This window comes from Rhagoletis pomonella, unplaced genomic scaffold (assembly GCF_013731165.1).
Source record: "Rhagoletis pomonella isolate Grant_MI unplaced genomic scaffold, Rhpom_1.0 Rhpom_scaffold_00009, whole genome shotgun sequence".
Taxonomy (NCBI): Eukaryota; Metazoa; Arthropoda; class Insecta; order Diptera; family Tephritidae; genus Rhagoletis; species Rhagoletis pomonella.
This window is the reverse complement of record NW_023458563.1, coordinates 39,685,022-39,706,862: the sequence shown is the minus strand read 5'-3', so window position 1 is coordinate 39,706,862 and position 21,841 is coordinate 39,685,022. Positions and strand designations below refer to the sequence as shown.

The window sequence follows — 21,841 nt, the reverse complement described above, 5'->3', positions numbered from 1 at the left end:
TACACATTTTATCGTAAACGTAAGTAAACAAAGCGTATTCTGCGTCAAACATTTATTCTAGTTGGTGGGAAGAATTAGGGTTATAAAAAATTGCCACTCAAGTGATGCTAATGAGAAAATTATTACAGATCACATTTATAGTCAGATTTATATGCATACATCTGTACAAACAAATAAAATTAAAAAATACCGCCTAAGGTTGATGTCAGAGAGGAAGCGAGACGCGATGATATAAGATGGCGCTACTTCTAGCTATAAACCGCAAGTGTATGCATATGCAAAGCGCTAAAAGGTGTCAGAGTGAGAGCGAGTAGCAAAGCGACTTTCAGCGACTTCGAGAGGGCAAAGCGGCAAAGCAGATTGTGCAATGGTTTACCGCTTGAACTCTCTTTGCTGTATTTGTATTTGTTGTTTTCGGTGACTATTTTCAATGAAAGGTGTAATTTCGCGTACCTTCGTTACAATTTTATTTGCGGCGGAATGTTTCAAAACGCAAGCACGTGTTTTATTTAAATAATGTGAAATAGTAAATCGATTTAATTAAATATAAATTGAATTCACTTGTTTTCTTTTGTTCGTTAATTGGATGTACAGTGAAACCTGCTTAAGTACCTAACCCGCTAAAGTAACCAACATTTTTGGACACCGTGAATTTTTTAATGTATTCTGAAGAAAGTCCCTCTCTAAAGTACCTCCCCGCTTATGTACCCAACCCGCCTAAGTACCACAATTTTTCATGCCCCATTTACAATTTTACTTATAATTTTCCCTTTTTAAGTGGTCTTTTAAAATTCCTTACAGCCAGTTTCACCAAATAATTTAAGTGAAAATTACTTTAATTTCGGTTTCACCAATCAATTTTAATTTTGATTTAAGTGACCTATGCTCTGCACTTAAATAAAAGTTAAATCAGAATAACCACACTCAGAGGTGTTACACGTTTAATCACCTGATCATTGTGCATCTGCTGCTTACTTGTATACCAGCCGTGCTTTTACAACACAGCGTGACAAAGCTTTCAAAAGCTCTCAGTACAAATGCAAGCGAAAGCTAGTCCTAGTCTGTTTTACAACCACTTTTTACTCACTTAAATAAATAGTTTATTGAAACTGAAAATAATTAAAATGAGATTTAAATAAAAAATTAAATTAAAGTTAATTTCCACTTAAATAGTTTGGTGAAACTGGCTGTTAAAATATTTACGTATTTTGAAATTCAGTAGCAGCGCTACACACCTTCGGTAAAATAAATTCTAAAAAATCAACGGTAACTTTTAGCCACTTGAAACTTGCACATTATTAGCCTAAATTGAATGGGCTATAAAACTGTATACTCAAAAACCACTTCGGAGAAAAAAGTTTGAAATTATGATGATTTTATTTTTATTTTTTTTAAGTGTTCGACAAAATATTAAGCTTAGGTTTATATGGTATATGTTAGGGAATGAACTGCCTTTTAATTGATTGAAAAATCTTAAAAATTAATAAATAAACATAAGTGGCAAACAATATTATTGTGAATTTGGTACAAAATGATATGTCCAACTTTGACTTTTTAAACAATTTAATCCTTGTAAAAATTACACACCATTGCACTAAATTTTTTTAAAAAAAGTTTCCCTTTACTTGTTGATGTGTTTACAAAATGCTACGATTTTGGTTTTAAACTATGTATACTTCATTAAATGTTGTTATTCAAGTATTTGTGTAAGTTAACAAGAATATGTAACTACATCAGTAATTATGTTCGCTTAAGTACCCGCATCGAGGTACTTAAGCGGGTTCTTTTAAGTACCCAACCCGCCTAAGTACCTCAAAAAGCTGACATTTTTCGTGAGGTAGTTAATCGGGTTTTACTGTATTCCAATTTTTCTTTTTGAAAAAAAAGTGTTAAATGCACCCATCGAAATAAAAAAACTCCTCGTCGGAATCCATCGTTAATACTGAACTCACAAAAACGAATGCAGCAGATCGCTTCGCTTTGCCGCTTTCACTCTGACACCTTATAGCATTGCTTCTGGCTTGAACTATTATCGCTTCAAGCTTCAAATCGCTTCTCGCTTCCTCTCGGACATTAACCTAAAACGATTGGCACACGGATGCAGATTAACTAGCACATAAATGCGCATTATAAGTTTGCCCTAACAGAGGACACTTACGAGTACCTGCAAAAATTGTAGAATACAAAATTGCGCATTCCCAGCGGCGATGACATTTCTCAATTAAAAGTAAACAAAGCCGAATAGGAGTATAAAATAAACTGTTAGAAGAGTCAATTTTCTTAATATTAAATTTTTCGATTCAGCTGCTAAGGAAACGGTCAAGAAAAAATTGCTATTATTTCGTTGTTGGGAATTTCGATTTCTGATATTTTGCAGCCTGTTTTCTCATTCTTTCCTCACGAAAAAATGCTACCGGCACATGATTCAATAATACAAGGCTATGCAATTTGTTACAGCTCAAGTTTGACACTCCTTTATCAAGATTTGTAATTTGGAAGTAGGGAAAAGGGGAAGAATGAGATCGGCTTTTGCGAAAATGGTAGTAGAAATAATATGAAAAGTATACAATTAGCAGTGAAATGCGTATTAAAAATTCTAATGAATTTCCAATGAAAAAGTTTTTTTTACTGGAAATACTGAACGTTTTAATAAGCTTTAGCCACAATTAATTTAATTGTTGGTTTATTTATCGAGAATAAACTGCAATTATAATGTAAATTTATAGATATCATTTATTACATTTATTTTTATGTAGATATGTATATGCATAAAACAAATGAACTTCCTAACACAGCGCACGGCAGTGCGCGCGAGTGACGAAAGCAGCAACAGTAGCATGCTGAAATGACTCGCTTATATATACACGAGATTTGGAAGTTTTTATCCAGACGTCCAATCGACATGTTTGATATATCGTTGAAAGGTCTTGCAGAGTGTGTCCAGAAAATATATTCAAGCTTCGTAAAAGATTCATAAAAATTAGGCTAAAGTGTTGCGAAACAAAAAACGTTTTTTTGCTTTTGCCGGTTTAAGGGGGCATGTGGGCACACCCAACATATTTAGTGTTATTCTATAGGCTAATACCTTTCAAACGATACCTTATATATTAAGTTCCGGCCACTAGTTGGAAAGATATAGAGGTAAATGTGTTTTGGTTCGTGTCTCCACTACGAGATGCTTTGGTATGTATGTGGCGTCTGTACGTACCATCATTTAATTTTTTTCAAACTTTCAGGAATTAAAGTACAAAAAAAACTAAGAAGGTTTTGTTCCAGGATGTTTTGATTCGTATGCCTTTGTGGGCGTGGCTGCTGCCTGAAATTCGAAAAAGGCAATTTTTAAACTACCACTGAGGCCACACAACTCAGTCCATGTCATTTGTGTGGATATCAGTGGAAGGGTCTTCGAACAAGCTATCTAACGCTATATTTTGTGTTTATAAAGTATAAATATGTCATAACGTTATCGCCTGAAACCTAAAAATCGGGTTGCTGAAAATATACATTTCGGGCATTTTCTCAAAAACTGGTCAGTCGATTTTATTATAGGTTTCCACAAAACTAGCCCAAAACCTTAGCTTTCATCTGGTATATAGCCTATATCTGGGAGAACTCTTGTTGTGGAGATATTGCGATTCAAATTGAAAAAATGTCGCTCTAAAAAGGGTCAAATGGTTAAAAATTAACATATCCGTCTAATTTGGTTACTTTAAGATATAAAAATAATATACCCAGTTCCCCGAAAAAAAAAATCCCATTCCCCGATTGCCACTTAAACCGAAATTCCCTGCAAATCGAGGAATTTCCCGCGAGTTGACAAGTTGAAGGATGCAGCTGTGCTAATCACTTCGTACATGTCTTGGAAACCACAATTTGTGTGTATTTTAGAGTTTTCTTTTCAGTCATATGCCGAAATTGTAACATTTTTCCCCATTTTAATTGCAGGCATGTACACAGTATTTAACTATGCTACATGGGTTTATCACCCGCACTTAACCTACCTGGGAAGACGCGTACAATATTACCTACAGTTGTACATAAATATGCATGTTTGAATACATTTAGTTCACCCAATATGCCGCTACAACTTACATACATATGTATAGATTGCCACTGAGTAAAACTACTTGAGAAAAAAGCATTAGTTTAATGGCACGAGTGCAACACCGTACACGTGACAGAAGTAAAACTTCTTAAAAAAAGCACATGTGTGCGCCCCACACCCGGTAGAAATCCTAACAAAAATAATCTACAAGACAATCAGACGAATACAGTTGTTTGTTGTATCCAAAGTTGGTACCAAGTTGATAAGTTTTTATCATGTCTCATAATTTTTTCGAATACAAAGAATATGATCATTCTTTTTCGCTTTATTCCGTATTCGAAAAATTATATGTTTCAATGGACACATCGATTTGGATACATAGTTTAGATTTAGATAATATTTTTAGCAATTTATTTGAGAAAAATAAAACATTTAGATTATTGTTTGTATTTTCGCCGATTTTAAATTTGCTACCCCAAAATAATTGATATCAAATAAAACACCACCAACAAAGATTTTCCCTACGTATCAAAGGCAGTTAAAAAATGCGTATAATTCTCGTCACGAAATTGATATCATAAATTTTGTGTTTCTAGCTCAGCTTTCGTCACTCGAAAATTTTACCTCAAAGAGGTGTTTTATTTGATACATATATACGCACATAAATAAATACACGGTCCAAATAGATATAAATAGCAATAATTGCAATAATATACGTTATATTTCGTGCTTTTTTCCGAAAGTATCGTTTTAAATGTAATAATCCAAGAACATCCAGCCATACTAATCTAACCCACACCCAAAAATATTTTGAGCATTTAGCTATTATAATGAAAACAAAAAAATTTTCATCCCCTAAATTTTCGTTTTTTTCATATTTTGTCGCCTTTCAGTAAAAGTTACTTATGACGAAGAATTTTAGCAATATTATAGACAATGGTGTAAATTAAGGTAGTTATATAGTATGCCAAACGAAAGAGAAAATTGTGAAGTTATTTATAAAAAATTGGTTTGCACCTCCGTAATAAGGCAACATTTAACGAAAACAGTATATATCGTCACTAGACAAGAATAAAGGCGCGCTAGTGTTTCGATGGCGAAAAGAGACGCATACAAAAAATGTTACGAAAAAAGGCGCTTAAGAAAAATTTCGGCGAAGAAAGATGCGTAACCTAGTTGACGGCTAAGAAAGACGCGTAATCATAGATTTATATTTGACCAAGGGCTGTCACTTCAGCATCATTCCCCAAATCTCTTTGGGGAATTTACATACTGTTACACCCGCAAAAAAAGTTGACCGCGAAAATAAGTTTACGCGTCCTTCTAGCTAGCTCAGGACTAGCGGAGAACTAGCTCTTTAAGAGGCGGTACTGGTTCTCGATCTATCCCAACGCAGTGCTTTCAACTGTCTCTTTTTACATGGCGATGTCCGACGAAGTGGAAATGGTCCCCTCTGCAGAACTTTCAAACTAGTTCTAAACTGGTTCCATTTTGGACAGTTCTGGGACAGTAAGTTTTTCTATGAGAAAAAATTTTAAAACTCGACTATTAGATTATTTTTCTATTCTAAACTGGTTCCATTTTAGACAGATCTGCGACAATAAGTTTTTTATTTAAAAAAAAATCTGATTATTCGATTTTTTGATATTTTTTCTTTTTTTCTGTTCTTTTACAGATTGCATTCTATTAAATTTTTATTTATTTTATTTTTTTATTATATTATATTATTTGGTCACTTTCTCTCCAATTTTTAAGCGGCACTTAACAATTTAAATTTCTTAAATCTGAAAATCACAACTGCCTCCACCGCGATTTGAACTCGTGACCAAGGATGTTAGAGTCGGAGGTCTTCCCGCTGAGCTATTTTCGTATTGTACGAGAAGTGAGAATCTTCATATACATATATACGCACATAAATAAATACATGGTCCAAATATGCAGATATAAATAGCAATAATTGCAATAATATATGTTATATTTCGTACTTTTTCCGAAAGTGTCTTTTTAATGTAAAAATCCAAGAACATCCAGCCTTACTAATCTAACCCACATACAAAAATAAATTTTCTTTTTTTTTCATAATTTGTCGCCTTTCAGTAAAAGTTACTTATGACGAAGAATTTTAGTAATATTATAGACAATGGTGCAAATTAAGGTAGTTATATAGTATGCCAAACGAACGAGAAAATTCTCTGCAGGGAAAGCTACTAGTTGTGAACTAGAATTCTACCAGTTTGCGTTTCAACCCAACTAGTTCACGTTCTATCCTCTTTCAATGTTAGCGACTGGTATTTTTAACATTGTGATGTCCTACGAGATGTCAATTGTCAGGCTATGCATCAGCATCTACTAGTATAAATACTAGTAGCATCATACCAGTTGATGAGATAGTCTGCCAATTCATGCCCCGTGAAAAGCATAAGTGTGCCTTTTTGCTCGCGACGCTCCAGCAGTCACAATGGCCGACAGAGCAAAGCACTCGCGTGGTAAGCCTGAGGTCCCAGGTTCAAATCCTGGCGCAGGGAAAACTTTTTTATTTTATATTTTTTATTTTATTTTTATTTTTTATAAATTTATTTTTTTTTAGGCTATTTATTGTGATTTTTAAATTCAATAAAAAAAAAAAATTTGTTTAATTTCTTTGTTTTTATAGCACAAGCATTTCTTCCTAAATGTTTTTTTGCAATGCAATTAAATTTTGAAATTTGTTATTTATTTATCAATTGAATAAATTATTTTTACTTACATTTATTAACTTTAAAAATCGTAACCACCTCCAAGCGGCCTCGAACCTGCGATTTCAGAACCAGAACCAGTAGTTTTCACGTGACGCCACAGCCGACATTTGTAAGAAAAGCAATTAATACCTTTTTTTAATTTTGGCTTTGGCAATTCAAAGATAGATGTCGCTGATCGCCTAAGTTCTTCGAAATTGTCGAACTGGTAGGCACATACTAGTTAATGAACTAGTATTTTTTCTAACTGGTTTGGCTTTTCACTGCAGGGTTGTGAAGTTATTTATAAAAAATTGTTTTGCACCTCCGTAATGCGGCAACATTTAACGACGTGGAGAAGTGGTGACAATTGTTGGTAACAAAACTAGCTTGTTACAAAATGTTCGGTTACAAGCAGATTAGGACTGTAAGAGTCTTTCTTCGCTGAAGTTTTATTTATGTGCCTTTTTTCGCGGCCAACCTTTTAGCACGCGCCTTTATTCGTGTCTAGTGACGATATATCCGTTTTTTGTATATATATATTTTTTTAAACGGCACTTATCTAAAATTGGTTATAGTACAGGGTGGGCAAGTCCGAGGCCGAAAAGAGTCACATGCAAATTCTAAATGCTACAAAGAGCCACGAAAAAAACAATACAAAAAATTGTTTTTAGAAATGAAAAATATTAATTTTATTATTTTTCAAATGTACCTAAGATAGATATTAATGACAATTCAAAAGACCAATGGCAAAGCTTTATGTTGCATTTATTTATTTATTTATTTATTTATTTATTTATTTATTTAGTCTATGGTTTTATAATAACATTACAGACTAGAAGAGTACAAAATTAATTTAGAACTATTAGAAATAATTCATAAAGCTAAAAATAGGAATTCAAAAGATTTAAAAAAGCTGTCTTTGGGATTGAAAAGTCTACCTCGACTACATTATTCATGGCATTAAATTCACGAATGGCACGATAAATCGGGGCATTACTGGCGTATTGTGTTCTACCATTACAACCATCAAATGGAAGGAAATTTCTAAGGGATCACCTGGGGACATTAAATCTTATCCTCTCTAACAAATACGGACAATCAACAATACCATTAATAATATTATATGTAAACGAAATACATAAGACAGACCTGCGACTTTCTAAGGACTTGAGTGCCTTATCTTCATTTCATTCGAAAAACTCCGACTCTTCTTCGCTTTTCTTTAAAAAGAGTATTTCGGATATTGTAAATTCATCCTCAATTACATAAAAAAGAATATTTGCCGCAATAAAAAGAGAAATTCCGAAATACGTGAGTGCGAAGAGCTTGAAATGCTGGCCGACTGAAAAAAAAGTCCGAAAATTTTATCTGAGAGAGTGACGGAAGGTATCAGCACGAAAAGTTGTGGAAAAAACGAACCTGAACCTCCAGTCGATGATGACGGAGTCGGTGTTCCACAAATAGCAACTACGCGGCTGAGAAACAACAAAGCCGCTGGAGCTGTCAGCCTGCCAGCTGAGCTATTCAAGTACGTCGGCGAGAAGCTGATAGGGTGAATGCATTAACTCTTATGCAAAGTATGGTCAGGTGAATGCATGCCCGACGACTGGAATTAAGGTGTGCTTCGTCCAATCCACCGGAAAGTGAGCAAGCCAATCGCGCCAACTACCGCGGGATTACCTTTGTAAGAACTGGTTACAAGGTCTTATCGAGCATATTTATTGAAAGACTGAAACTTACCGGCAACGATCTGATTGGGCCTTATTAGTGTGGATTTAGACCTGGCAAATCTACCATTGAGCAGGTATTCACAATACGCCAAATCTTGGAAAAGACTCGCGAGAATAGGATCGACACCACCATATATTTGCCGATTTCAAAGCCACTTTCGACATCACTAAAAGGAATGTATTCATGCCGGGATGTCTGAATTTGGTATCCTCGCGAATAATACGACTGTGTAAAATGACGTTGACCAATATCACCGGCTCCGTCAGAATTGGGAAGGACCTCTCCAAGCCGTTTGATACCAAACGAGGTTTCAGATAAGGTGACTCCCTTTTGTATGATTTCTTTAATCTACTGTTGGAGAAGATCATAAGATCCCCACAACTGCACCGTGCAGGCACAATACTTTACAAGAGCATGCAATTGCCGGCGTATACCGACGACATCGACATTATTGGTTAAAACAAGGGCTACGTCTACTCTGCCTTCTTGGATTTTAGATCAAAGCGAATGGGTCTGGTAGCAAACGAGGACAAAACAAGGTATCTCCTGTCATCAGACCAGCAGTCAGCGCATTCGCGCCTTGGCATCCACATCACTGTTGACAGTTATAACTTCGAGAAAGTAAAGAATTTCGTTTGCTTGGAAACCAGCATTAACACCGGTAATATTGTCAGCATCGAAATCCAAGGCAGAATCCTTTTTGCCAACAAGTGCTACTTTGGATTGAGTGGGAAATTCAGGAGTAAAGTCCTCTCTCGAGGTACGAAAACCACACTATAGAAGTCACACATGATGCCCGAGCTGGTACGTGGCGCACGAGCATGGACAATAACAACATCCGATCAGGCGGCTGTTGGAGTATTCGAGAAAAAATTTTGCGGAAGATTTCCGGATTGACGACGGCGAGTACCGCAGATGATGAAACGATGAGCTGTATGAGCTTAACAATGACATGGACTTAGTGCAGCTAATTAAAATACCACACCTCCGCTGGCTTGGCCATCTCGTTCGATTGGATACCGACGCTGCAGCTCCGTAAGTATTCAACTCGGGACCCGATGCTGGTAGCGGAGGAAGGGCGGCCAAATAAGAAAAAGTGGTAGTTCCCAAACCAAAGTAATAGCTTCCAAATATTGCCAAATTTTCTCAGTGCAGACGCTATGGCTATTCGCATTCAACCAAACTTAAAATGAAGGGTTTATAGATCTGTAGTTTGTTAAAATAGTAACAGAAGAGTTACAAAGATGAATCATGAAAACACCTTTAGTATTTCTTGAAATTTTCATGAATAAGTAAAACTTAAGGCACATGGAGGAAATAAACAGCTAAATATATGTCACTCTTTTATCTGAGTACTTTCGTTGTAAATATGGCGGGTTGTTTGCTAAAATGGCAGATTTTTATTTGAAAACTTTAGTATTTTCGTATACTATATATTTATTAGCATAAAAGAACTTTAGATAATGTATGTATATTCATTATTTTTTTATTTTTTATACAGCTGACAGTGGGATATTAAAATATCAACCCGGAAATGTGTACGAATACAATTTCGAATCTGTTCTGGCAGTCGGACTAGGCACTGGAGTATCGACAGATAGCGATGACACAAGCTTGAAACTAGTTGGAATTGCCAAAGTTTTCGCTGAAGGCAATTGTGACTACACACTACAACTGAGTGCTGTGAAAGTCTCAGCCACCAAAGAAGCCATTGACAAGAAGATTGCACAGACCATTCAAAAACCTGTACATTTTACATTAGGGAACGGAAAACTAGAACCACAATTGTGCTCTGATCCAAATGACAATCAGTATGCTTTGAATATTAAACGAGCTATCGTTTCTCTGTTGCAATCTAGCACAGAAGACGGTACAGAGATTGATGTCTTTGGCATGTGCCCGACGCACACATCGGTATCGAAAGTTGGTGGAGCGGAAGTTGTGACCAAAACGCGTAATTTAAATCAATGCAGCTACAGAGAGGACACCCGAAGTGGCTTAATTCATGGTATTGTGAATCAAGCAGCTGGAATTAAATCTACCCACCTTTTCAAGGCTAGCTATGCCAAGGAATCAAAAATTTCGAATGGTGTAATCGAAAACGTTCATTTAGTTGAAGACTACAATTTTGGTGTGGCAGAGAAAGGCATTCAAAGTGTGCGCGGAAGAGTAATTACGAACCTGAAAGTCAAAAACCCAGCTGGTGTACCTGCTACTTCCCCGCAGACAGGCGCTCATGTGACCTCAGTTGTTTTCCAGAAACCGGAGTCATATGCAACGAAAAATTTAGCAGCTTTAAAAACTGCTTTAACTCAACTAGTTGACTTATTGAACGGATATGTGAAAAAAGACAGTGCCAAAAGTTTTACTGAGCTTATACGTTTGATGCGAAATGCAGACACGGATACCCTGCTCGAGTTGGCCGCTGTACCACAACCGAACAATGTTTTGTCGCGTAAAGTCTATCTAGATGCACTGTTCCGCACCGGTACCTCTGAATCTGCCAAAGCCATTTTAAAGCAGTTTAACAAATTGGACGAACATGAAAAGCTAATCGCCATTATTTCTCTAAACTTCGTGCAAACAATTGATAAAGATACCTTGAATCAAGCAGCAACTCTATTAACACCCAATGCACCAAAGCAGGTATATTTGTCCATTGGAGCACTTGTTGCCAAATACTGCAATGCAAATGGATGTGAACAAGGAGACTTGGATGCGATCTCCAAAAAATTCACGGATAATCTAAAGCATTGCAAAGCCAACACAAAGAAGGATGAAGATCGTGTTGTAAATATATTGAAAGGTATTGCAAATATTGAGCACCTAAGCAGCCAAGCTGCTGTGGTTTTAACTGAATGCGCTTCATTGGGACGGTCGACACGTATTCGTGTGGCAGCATTGCAGGCTTTTGCTTCAGCCAGCTGCGATTCAGTATTGGCTCAGAAAGCTTTGGCTTTACTGCGTGATCGTAACGAAGACTCGGAGCTGAGAATTGAAGCATATTTAGCAGCTATTAACTGCCCCACTGCCAATTTGGCCATCGAAATTGCAGACATTATTAATTCAGAGCCTGTAAATCAAGTTGGTGGATTTATTGCATCCAATCTTAGAGCGATTCGGGATTCAACAGACATTGACCGTGTCAATCAGCGCCACCATTTGGGTAATATTAGGGTTACGAAACATTTCCCCAAGAACCCTAGGCGCTATAGTTACAACGATGAAGTATCATACAAACTAGATGCTCTGGGTGTTAGTGCAAGTTCAGATTATAAACTGATATACTCACAACATGGATTTTTGCCCCGTTCGGCAAGGCTGAATGTAAGTACTGAGATTTTCGGCACTAATTACAATATTTTCGAATTAAGTGCGAGGCAAGAAAATTTAGAGAACGTTTTAGAATATTATGTGGGGCCAAAAGGATTGCTTAATAAGGACTTTGATGAAATAATGAAACAGATAGATGTAGGAGGTAATCCTTCCCCCGGCGAACGCACACGTCGCTCTATTGCTGATGACACATCCAAAGTCTCGAAAAAATATAAAACATATGGGACTAAAAACATCCAAGACGTCAACCTCGACTTATCGATGAAGTTCTTCGGTTCCGAAATGTTGTTCCTTAGCTTGGGGGATCAAATTCCAGGCTCTCTAAGAGATATCATTAAAGACTTTTCATCGATATTTGATAGCGCAAAGCAAAAACTTTCGTCATTTAAGAGGGAATTCACTGTGCATGATCTTTTCCTTGATCTGAACGCTATTTATCCTACTGGTGTTGGTATTCCGCTGGAATTGAATGCGCAAGGTTCTGCCGCAAATAAATTAGATTTCGGTATAAACCTTGATGTTGATGCTATCCTTGATCAGAATTGGCTGGTCACCAAATTCCAGGTGAAAGTTGTACCAAGTGTTGATGTCAGTTTAAAGTTACAACTTGGCTTTAACGCGTATGTTTTAGCTACAGGGCTTCAGGTAGAGTCCAGTCTTCATTCAGCTACCGGTTCTGACATTAAATTCGAGTTAACTAATGAAGGAAATGGATTCAATCTAGATATAGAGTTGCCCCAAAACCAATTAGAATTGGTCGATGTGGAGTTCATACCTGGATTTTACATATCTGAACTTGATAAGCCTGCAAAGGTCATCACGCCAAAAGATGTCAAAAAACAAAGGTCCGATAAGTTTAACATGTGTTTTAATCAATTGGACACCATTGGGCTTAATTTATGTATAGATGCGGCGGGTGTTGCTATTCTAAAGGAAGAATCAGCTATTATCGATGATATTTACACCTTATTACATCCAGTAAGCCTGAGTGTCTACACTAAAGTCGAAAGGAAATATAATCTACAGGGTTCATATGTGCCACAGACCAATAGTGGAAGTCAGGAATGGAAATTAGAACTGAATACTCCAGGATCAAGAGAATCTCATTCTGCTAGCGTCACTTTTGAACTTGGGTCAAATCCTCGCACTTATGGACGACTGGCTTTTAATACCCCACTGTATCACTTTGCTTTAGAGTCCGGTTTTAACAATGACAACAAAGAGTTGGTCTTCTATGCTCAATATGAAAACAATGACGACGTCAAGCGAAACAGAATAGGATTTATTCGCAATGGTAATGAATATCGTCCCGTTATTGAAATACAGGACCAGAGTGGTATATCCAATGAAATTAACGGATATCGTATGGATGGTAAGGTCGTTTTGCAAAAAACAGGCGACAGGCAAGCAAAATACTTGTTCGATAATTTCCAAATATCAAATAAGGAAAATGAACGTGTTGTCGTAAACGGATGGACAGAAGTGGGGCCAGCTTGGTTGAACAATGAATTACGTATAGGCGTTGGAAAAGATTCATATCTCGTAAGAGGTAACTTCAAAGTGGATAAAGGTGTGTACGATATTGGATTGTTTACAAACGACGAACGTGCACCCGATGATGTCTATGGGGGATCCGTACATGTCCAGCTAGCAGAGCATGTATACATAGCGCAGTTGATAGGTGCGGCGGCAGCCTGGGAAGTGAATTTCAATAACGAGGTGCAGTACACAATTCCTGAGGAACCGAACGCTCTTGCATTCAGCAGTTTCAAGCATGATATAACAGTAAAAAATAAAAAATCAGTTGTTGGTCAATTTAAATTGAATGGACTTTCCTCTGGTAGCAACAAACTGGAGCTGGATACCGAATTATTGAGAGGCAAGAGAGTCGCTGGTCTTAACGTAAAATACGATGGTAATCGGCACACCCAAGGCGATTATATTATCGAAATTCATGGAAAATATAACAAACATTTTGCTGATATCATCGCTAAGAGTGACTTCAATGGAAATCGATTTATTATCGATAATTCCCTTGTAACCAGTTGGGGTACATCTGTAACCGTTAAAGGTGAGCTAGGTCAACGTTTCACCGCTCAAGATATATATATTGAAGTTAGTGGTGCAGCGCAACTCAGCAAGAAAGATAAGCCCATTCAGTGGATTGTTAAGGTTATTGGCGCACCCGAAAAGACAATTAGCGAATTGGAAGTCTCAAGAGATAACACTGAGGTACTCAAATATAACGGCGAATTGCAGCATCCACAAGATAAAATATCTGCGGGTAAAATCACTTTGTTCGTCAAAAATTCAGCGACGCTTAAAGGTGATTTTAAAGTCGCCAAGAATGGTAAAGGTGAAGCCAATGTGGCTATAGAAACACAAATTTCCGAGAAGAAGCACAAACTTGACGTGAACTCAAAGTTCCAGATTCAGGCACCTAAATATGAAGTGGAAACTACAATAATCATTGACGGCGAGAAGAAAATATCCCTTAAGACAGACAGCCACTTGGATAAAGTTAAATTTTCAACTAAAAACTTAGCAGAAATTTCAAATAAAAAAATTTCACTCGATGCTAATGCCGCAATTAAAGGGGATTGGCAAGCAAATGGTGAATTGCAAGGCAACTTTGTTCTAACTTCTCCGTCGGGCCATGTTGCAGAAGGTAATGTCAAACGCAAAGTTACAACCAATACCAAAACCGGGAACGCTCAGGGCAATCTCGAAGTACAACTAAGTGAAACAATTAATGGCAAAAAACGGACTTTGGGGTACACAGTTCATGCTGACAAATTTAATTTTAAAACAAAGGAACTTTCTCAAAACGCTCAGCTCACATTTACTAATTTTGATAATAAGAAATTAGAATTAGGTGCAAACTTAAAACATTTACCCAAGGATCAAAGCAAAACCATCGAAATTAAATCCAACTTGCGTGGTGATTTCCTAAATATACCTGCCGATTTCAATTTCGTAGTTGATGAATATGATAGCAGACATGCAATTTTCCGAATCGACCTTAAATTTGGAGGTACCTATAATTACAACGTTAATGGTAGATATAATTTAGGTGCTAATGGAAGCCCAGCAACGTATGAAGTCCAAGGTAATGTTCAATTACCAAAAAGTAGCATCAAAACGATTCAGTTTAGTTCCAATGGTAAATTGATAAAGCCATCCGAAAAAAGTGGTATCTATGATATTGAACTGCACGTAGATGAACAGGCTGGCGACAATCAGTACTTACGTTTGAACACCATGTGGAAGGGTTCACAGCAACAGGGCGCATATACATTCGACTTGGAAACTAAAGAGATGCATGCACCACTGAAATTGGAGGGTACTTACCAGCATGAACATCAAGGAGCTGTCAAAGATGGATCAACTAGTGGAAAACAGCGGTATTCGTTCAACTATGACTATAATAATAACTTTGTCAAAACTTCCGCCGATCTCAGTTATACTGGTGTTAATACAGCCACCCTTCATTACAAATTGGACAGTAGTTTTGAATCAACCAAAGATATTGATGTGGATATACGTTTGCAGAAGCTTGAAGTCGATGGATATGAGATTAAGTGGCAGGCAAAGAGTGGTGAAAATGTATATTCATCTGATTCCAAAATCTATCAATCGGAATACAAAAAAGGCATAGACTTGCATGTCACAACTCCCAATGGCAATCCAGTAGTGGTAGTTGGACTTTTTGAAGTTTTGAGTGAACATAAATCGAAACTTACGGTCGATATTAAAAATCTGATTGATTTAGACATCTTGTATAACTCCGAGTCATCATATAAAAGTATTGATGATTTCTCTATACAAGCAAATTGGAACTCAGCAAAATTAAATCTTCAAAATTACATTCTGGACGTGCGATCACAGGGCAAGACAATAGTTTTCAATTTAAAGAACGCCCAAGGTGTAATTTTTGCTGGCAGCGCAACATACTCGCAGAAGAAGGATAAGAACAAGAACGTTCTCGAAGGACAGGGTCAGGTACAGTACAATGGAAAATCAAAGAAAACAAGTTTCCGACTTATACATCAAATATATGACATCAATATCGACAAAGAAGTAGGTTTCTCATACACGTTGGATGGCACTTTTGGACCCAAGAAAGGTGTGTCTACCTTAAAAATTACAAATAAAGAGGCCGATGTTAAGTTATCAATATGTGAAGAGAAAAAACAATGTACCAACGTACAAGTTCAGTCAATTGTCTCTCAAAATGGCCAAGACATTAACTCGCCTCAACATTCATTACTTGTTGTAATTGATTTGCGGGAACTTGGGTACCCTTACGAACTTGAATTCCAGTCAAAAACTATTCGTCAAGGATTGAAGCTCCAATATAGCTTGGAATCGCAAATTGTTTCGAATAATAATTTAAAGTACAAATTAGTTGCCAACATACAACCAACAAACTCCTATGTTCAAGTGAAATTACCTCACCGTGAACTTCTTCTTGAAGCGAAACAGCAATTCCCCGAACAAGGTAAATTCTTTGGACACTATGAGAACTCTTTCGCACTCTACTTAGACAAAACGAACAAACCAAATGATGTCACGAGTTTGCGGGCAATTGCTGATGTAACTGGTACTCAACTCGCAGCTATAAATGTGAATTCGGAAATCACGTTTGAACATCCAACTATTCGCCCACTAACAATCTCTGGTAAATTTGATGCTAACCGCCAGCAAAGTATTGTTAACAGTGAAGTAATTTTGGACATATTCCGTTTGCCGGAACAACAGATTATCGGGTCTCTGCGCACACAAAATACTCAACAAGGCAATGGTTTCAATATTACTACTTTTGAATCGCTGCGTTCCACCGGCCTTGGTTTCAACTATGAATTCAGTGGTCATACCGCGCTTAATGTAGACTTGGAAATATTTACTGCTGGTGTCCTTATTAATAGTGGTGCATCAGATTTGAAGGCCATAGCCAATGTTTACGCAACAAAGGAGCATAGTGATGTGTCCATTTACGTTCTGAATGAGCCAGTTTTGCAGGTGGCAGCCGACTTTAACCACCAAAAATACGCATTGAAGATAGATAGTAAAGCTCAACTATTCAGCCAAGCTCCGGTCCAACTTGTTGTCGAATTGCAACCAACAGAGTCAAAGATCTCAATCAAGCGAAAAAATCTCCTCGACTTGGATGCTGATGTTAAGCTTGGGAAAGAACTGAAAGTTAACATTCAAGGCGTGGGTAAGCAACTGCTCAATGGTCGCGTTGCTTTAGATGCAGTCAACTTCTTACAAACTACCTACTCGAGCAACAGCGACGACATCAAATCGTTTTTGGTGGGTTAGCTGAATATTGTTTATAAATATTTTAGTTTTCTTAAAAACACTTTTGAATTTTTTCAGAATGTTGTTGAAGCCGAAGTCAAAAAGGATACTGAAGCGACAGTAGAAAAAATAAAGGAGAAATTTAAGCATATACGCGAAACGGTAGATAAGCAAGCACAATTATTGAAAGACGGCACACCTGATCTTTCGAAACTGAAAGCAAACTATGAAGCAAATATTAACGGAATAGTAAACGAGCTCGAAAGTGACCCGGCTTTTAAGCAGATAAGTGGAAGCTAGTAAGTTCACGAGTATTAAGTTAATACATTAACTGTATATCTGTATATATTTTAATATGTGAATATTAATTTTTATTTAAGTGAAAAGATTTATACGAGAGTTGCAAAAATTGCTGGGGATGTATCACAGAGTGCTGCTGAATCCTATGAAAACTTACATAAGTCCGTCGCGGAGCTTTACGAAAAATTGGAAGCTACACTAAAAGAGACCATACTGCCTGCATGGGAGGAGCTTCTAGTTACCGCTTTGAAAGTTCTTGGAGACATACGCATACAAGTAGTAAACCTTTTAACCGAATTAGTCCAGGATGTGTGGAGTGTATTGGAACAATATGGCCCTGTGTTGAAAACCTATGGTAAGACAATTAACGAAGCTTTGAAGCCGCTGAATGAGGCAGTGCAAGAACTTGTCAAAGTGGTAACGGACGCCATTCAGGATTTCTTCGAAGAATTAAGGGAATATCTTACGAAACTTCCTACGCTTGATGCACTTCAAAACGAATTAAAGGAGAGATTGAAAAAACTTCGACTTGTGGAGAATACCCTAGAATTATTAAATAATCTTTTCGACCAATTGCACATTTTGCCACTGACCCAAGAGTCTAGTGAGTTCTTAGACAAATTACATGAGTACACTGAGGCGAAACTCACAAATAAAGAAATAAATGATGAACAGATTATACAAGAGCTAGCGAAACTTCTTGTGAGTGCAGTACGTTCGATTTGGATAAATTTGAACGTTAGTTCACCCAGTGTGTCTGGTAATATACTTGCTTCTATATTGGGTGCAACATCTGAAACCTTTGATTTCTTTGACAAAATTCCTAACTTACTGTCATTCCGCTTTAGCGTTTTTAATTTCCTGATAAATGAGAACTGGGAAAAAATACTTACCGAGGAATATCTCAAATCTTGGGTATTGTTCCAAGACTTTAATCTACACGCTCACATTGCTGATGGCCATCAAGTCTTCACGTTCGATGGTCAACATTACTCATTCCCAGGAACTTGCAAGTATATATTGGCACAAGACAGTTTGGATAATAATTTTACCGTCGTTGCACAGCTCAACAATGGCAAGTTGAAAGGTATTATATTAACCGATCGTGATGGCAATGTTGCTGAGATTACAGACTCCGGAGTCTTGAAAATCGATGGCAATCAAGCCGAATTCCCTCAACATGTCAACAGCATTCATGCTTGGCGTTTATTCTACACGGTCTGGTTGCATTCCGATTACGGTGCTGAAGTCATGTGTACTCAGGACTTGAAGGTTTGCAATATTAAAGTAGATGGTTTCTATACTAGCAAGACACGCGGTCTGTTTGGCAATGGTAATGCCGAGCCGTATGATGATTTCGTTCAAATTGATGGCACAATCGCGCCAGATTATGCTACGCTAGGCAACGGGTATGGAATCGGAAAATGTGCACCAATTACTGCTCAACCAGTTGACGCTGCTCCCCGTTCAGAAATTTGCACTGAGATATTCAGTTTCGAGTCGTCCCTTACTCCTGGCTATATTTTCGAAAATCCCTCACCCTACCGCGCACGATGTGATGCGGCAGTCTCTGAAGCTCCCGAAAAGGAGAAAGAGTCAGCAGCGTGTACGATAGCCACCGCCTATGGTTCTGCGTTAAAATTGAAGGATATTCCAACTCGTTTACCATCACGATGCTTGAAATGCCCCGGTGCTGTTGGGCAAAAAGAACTCGGCCAGGAATTCACTGTAAAAATACCAAATAATAAAGCAGATATTGTTTTCGTTGTCGATATTGATGTGAGCCCTACTATATTAAGCAACCTCATTGCACCTGCGATATTGGAGGTGCGTGACTCTCTAAAGACGCGGGGCTTCACCGATGTGCAAATCGGAGTTATTGCATACAACGAATCTCAGCTGTATCCAGCTTTGTTAACTAGTGATGGTGGAAAAACCAACTACCAAGGTAACATAGCCAACATTCAGCTTAATGGGCCCAAAAACTTTTGCATACACTGCGCCTCTCAGGAGGTGGCCGATCCGAAAGTGATTGAAATCTTCAAGAGCATTGAAGTATTCCTACGAAGCATCATTCCACAGTCTGATGAAAAAGCTTTCCGTCTGGCCCTCAACTACCCATTCCGAGCAGGTGCTGCAAAGAGTATTGTTGGAGTTCGCAGCAATTCTGTAGAATTCGTCAATTTGGTAAGAACTTATTGCTCAAAAAATCTCTGTTGTTCTTAACAACCAAATAAATTTTTGTTTAGTTCAAATTGGTACGCGCTCACTTAACAGATGCAGCAACCAGTTTCAATGGTGCTTTATTACACTTAATAGGTCCTGTAAAGGAATTATCCGTGGAAGGCATTCCTAAAGAGAAACTAGTCGGTAAGGGAAATATAAGGCTATATACATACATATGTATATGGATGTATGTTTTCTATATTTTAGTTTCCTCTTAAAATATGCAATATATTTTTCTCTTTCCTGTAGGATTCAATTCTCGCTTAATTGCCACATTAGACGGTAAGGACGCAAAGAAACGGCAAAAACTGCAATTTGAAAACGATGTTGGCATCGATTTTGTGCTTGACAATGGTGGTTGGGTTTTTTCAACACAGAACTTTGATCAACTGAAGCCTAACGAACAGAAGAAAACTCTCAATCAAGTTGTAAACACGTTAGCTGATACACTTTTCAGAACGGAAATCGTTAGCGAGTGTGCATGTGAGGCCGCACATGGTTTGCACGCCCAACACCGTTGCGTCATTCAGTCTTCTACTTTCTTGCCGAGTAAGAAAGTGAAGTCAAAATAAATGAAAAGAATTTAAAGGACTGTAAAAAATGTTGTTTTTTATACAATGAAAATAAAAATACTAATAATATTAGAATGTAAATTACACATTTTCTTAACTCAGTTACCAAACTTTGTCATTATTTGTTTTTGTTCAAGGAGAAATAACTGATTAAACACCTTGGGTCGATTTTCTATTTTTTTATTTATTTTTCGAATAAGAAGTTCATCCAGCAAACGTTATGGTATTACTTACTTATGTCCTAAATCCTTACAAACATATGTATTGGGGTATTCACTACGGTGCCGTAAGTGTCGTATGTCGTAAACTTTAAACGCCTAAAAAATATACTACGAAAGTTCTCAAAGTACCATCAAAGTCATATTATGAATTTTCGCAGTGTTCAAAAATAGTTGATTGTGTTCAGGTTCTCTAAACATTTATTTAAGCTTTTAAAGTTTACGACATACAACAATACGACGCTTATGACACCGTTGTGAATCCCTCATATGTCTTACACTCATACACATGTTTGTTTAAGTATGTATAGTAGCATTTTTGTGTTCATAAGCATATTCTCTTACATACTACGTCACAGCTTCCTATGGAAGGCTAATATTCTAATTTGATGTTTCGAGTACATTGTCGCCATACCTGTTAAACTAATTTTTGCTTAGGAAATAATATTATCTTGTACCTTGTTTATTTCTATCCTAAGGCTACCGATTATATACTATATATGTTTATAGGCTGTAGATTACACAGAATCCAATATTATTAATCTTGAGCTTAGTTGAACTATTTCCATTCCTTACGTACATAGCTTTACACTTTATTTGTCAAATCACACCCCTATCTCCCAGACAGACATGTACGTACATATGTATGTAAGTATGTTCATATATATGTATTTACATGAGGACCTAAAAATACCCAAAAAAACATTTATTTCTCTCTTGATAACTAATATAATTCTCCACACTTAGAAAATATTTACAATGCTCAAATTCAAAGCATCGTTGAACAAATTGAGTACATATTGTACTTGTAGTTTTCTTTCATACAAAAAATATGAAATGTTGAAGATATTCAAATGAAGATTTAATAACTTATTTTATTTATAGAAATTAAAATGTATTTGAAGTGAAATTTTCATAAAATCTTCCAATTATTATTTCTATCGTTCTAAAACTTAAAAATGTACGAGTATACAGTATCGTACATAAAGTTTATGTTACTATGTACATACACTTGTACTCACATAGCACTGTGCTACAAAATCACAAAAATTGCACGAACTTTTCCAATGACCCAGTAGAGGTCGAGTAGTTCACAAATGTGTTTCAAAATTTCCTAGCACCCTCAAATTCTCAAGTTATTCATAAAAAACAAATTTGTTTTATAGATGAGGTAACGATCTACAAAACAAGCCTTAGTTCCTTTAATTTTTCGGCAAAGTTAATTTTAAATATATCTTTGGAGAGAATAATGTTGTAATTTTTTAAATCAATAACGACTTTTGTGAAAATAGTTTGAATTTGCAATCAGGCTGAAATTTGCAAAACTTTTTTTATATTATCCACTTTGTTAGATTTTTTCTACAATTTTACAAGAAAGCATTTACAGGGTAG

General features: G+C 36.8%; 1 protein-coding gene across 3 annotated transcripts in view; it reads left to right on the top strand.

Moving 5' to 3' along the window:
- The window catches only part of LOC118745782 (apolipophorins), a 37,759-nt gene extending 17,426 nt beyond the window's left edge, over window positions 1–20,333 (top strand). For all 3 annotated transcript variants that reach the window (XM_036479456.1, XM_036479455.1, XM_036479454.1), the window contains 5 exons: window positions 9,995–17,145; window positions 17,212–17,432; window positions 17,514–19,620; window positions 19,683–19,803; window positions 19,909–20,333. In XM_036479456.1, coding sequence (XP_036335349.1) covers window positions 9,995–17,145; window positions 17,212–17,432; window positions 17,514–19,620; window positions 19,683–19,803; window positions 19,909–20,231 — 9,923 coding nt within the window. In that variant the 3' untranslated portion in view covers window positions 20,232–20,333. The remainder of the gene's footprint in view (window positions 1–9,994; window positions 17,146–17,211; window positions 17,433–17,513; window positions 19,621–19,682; window positions 19,804–19,908) is intronic.
- Window positions 20,334–21,841: the final 1,508 nt, after the last annotated feature.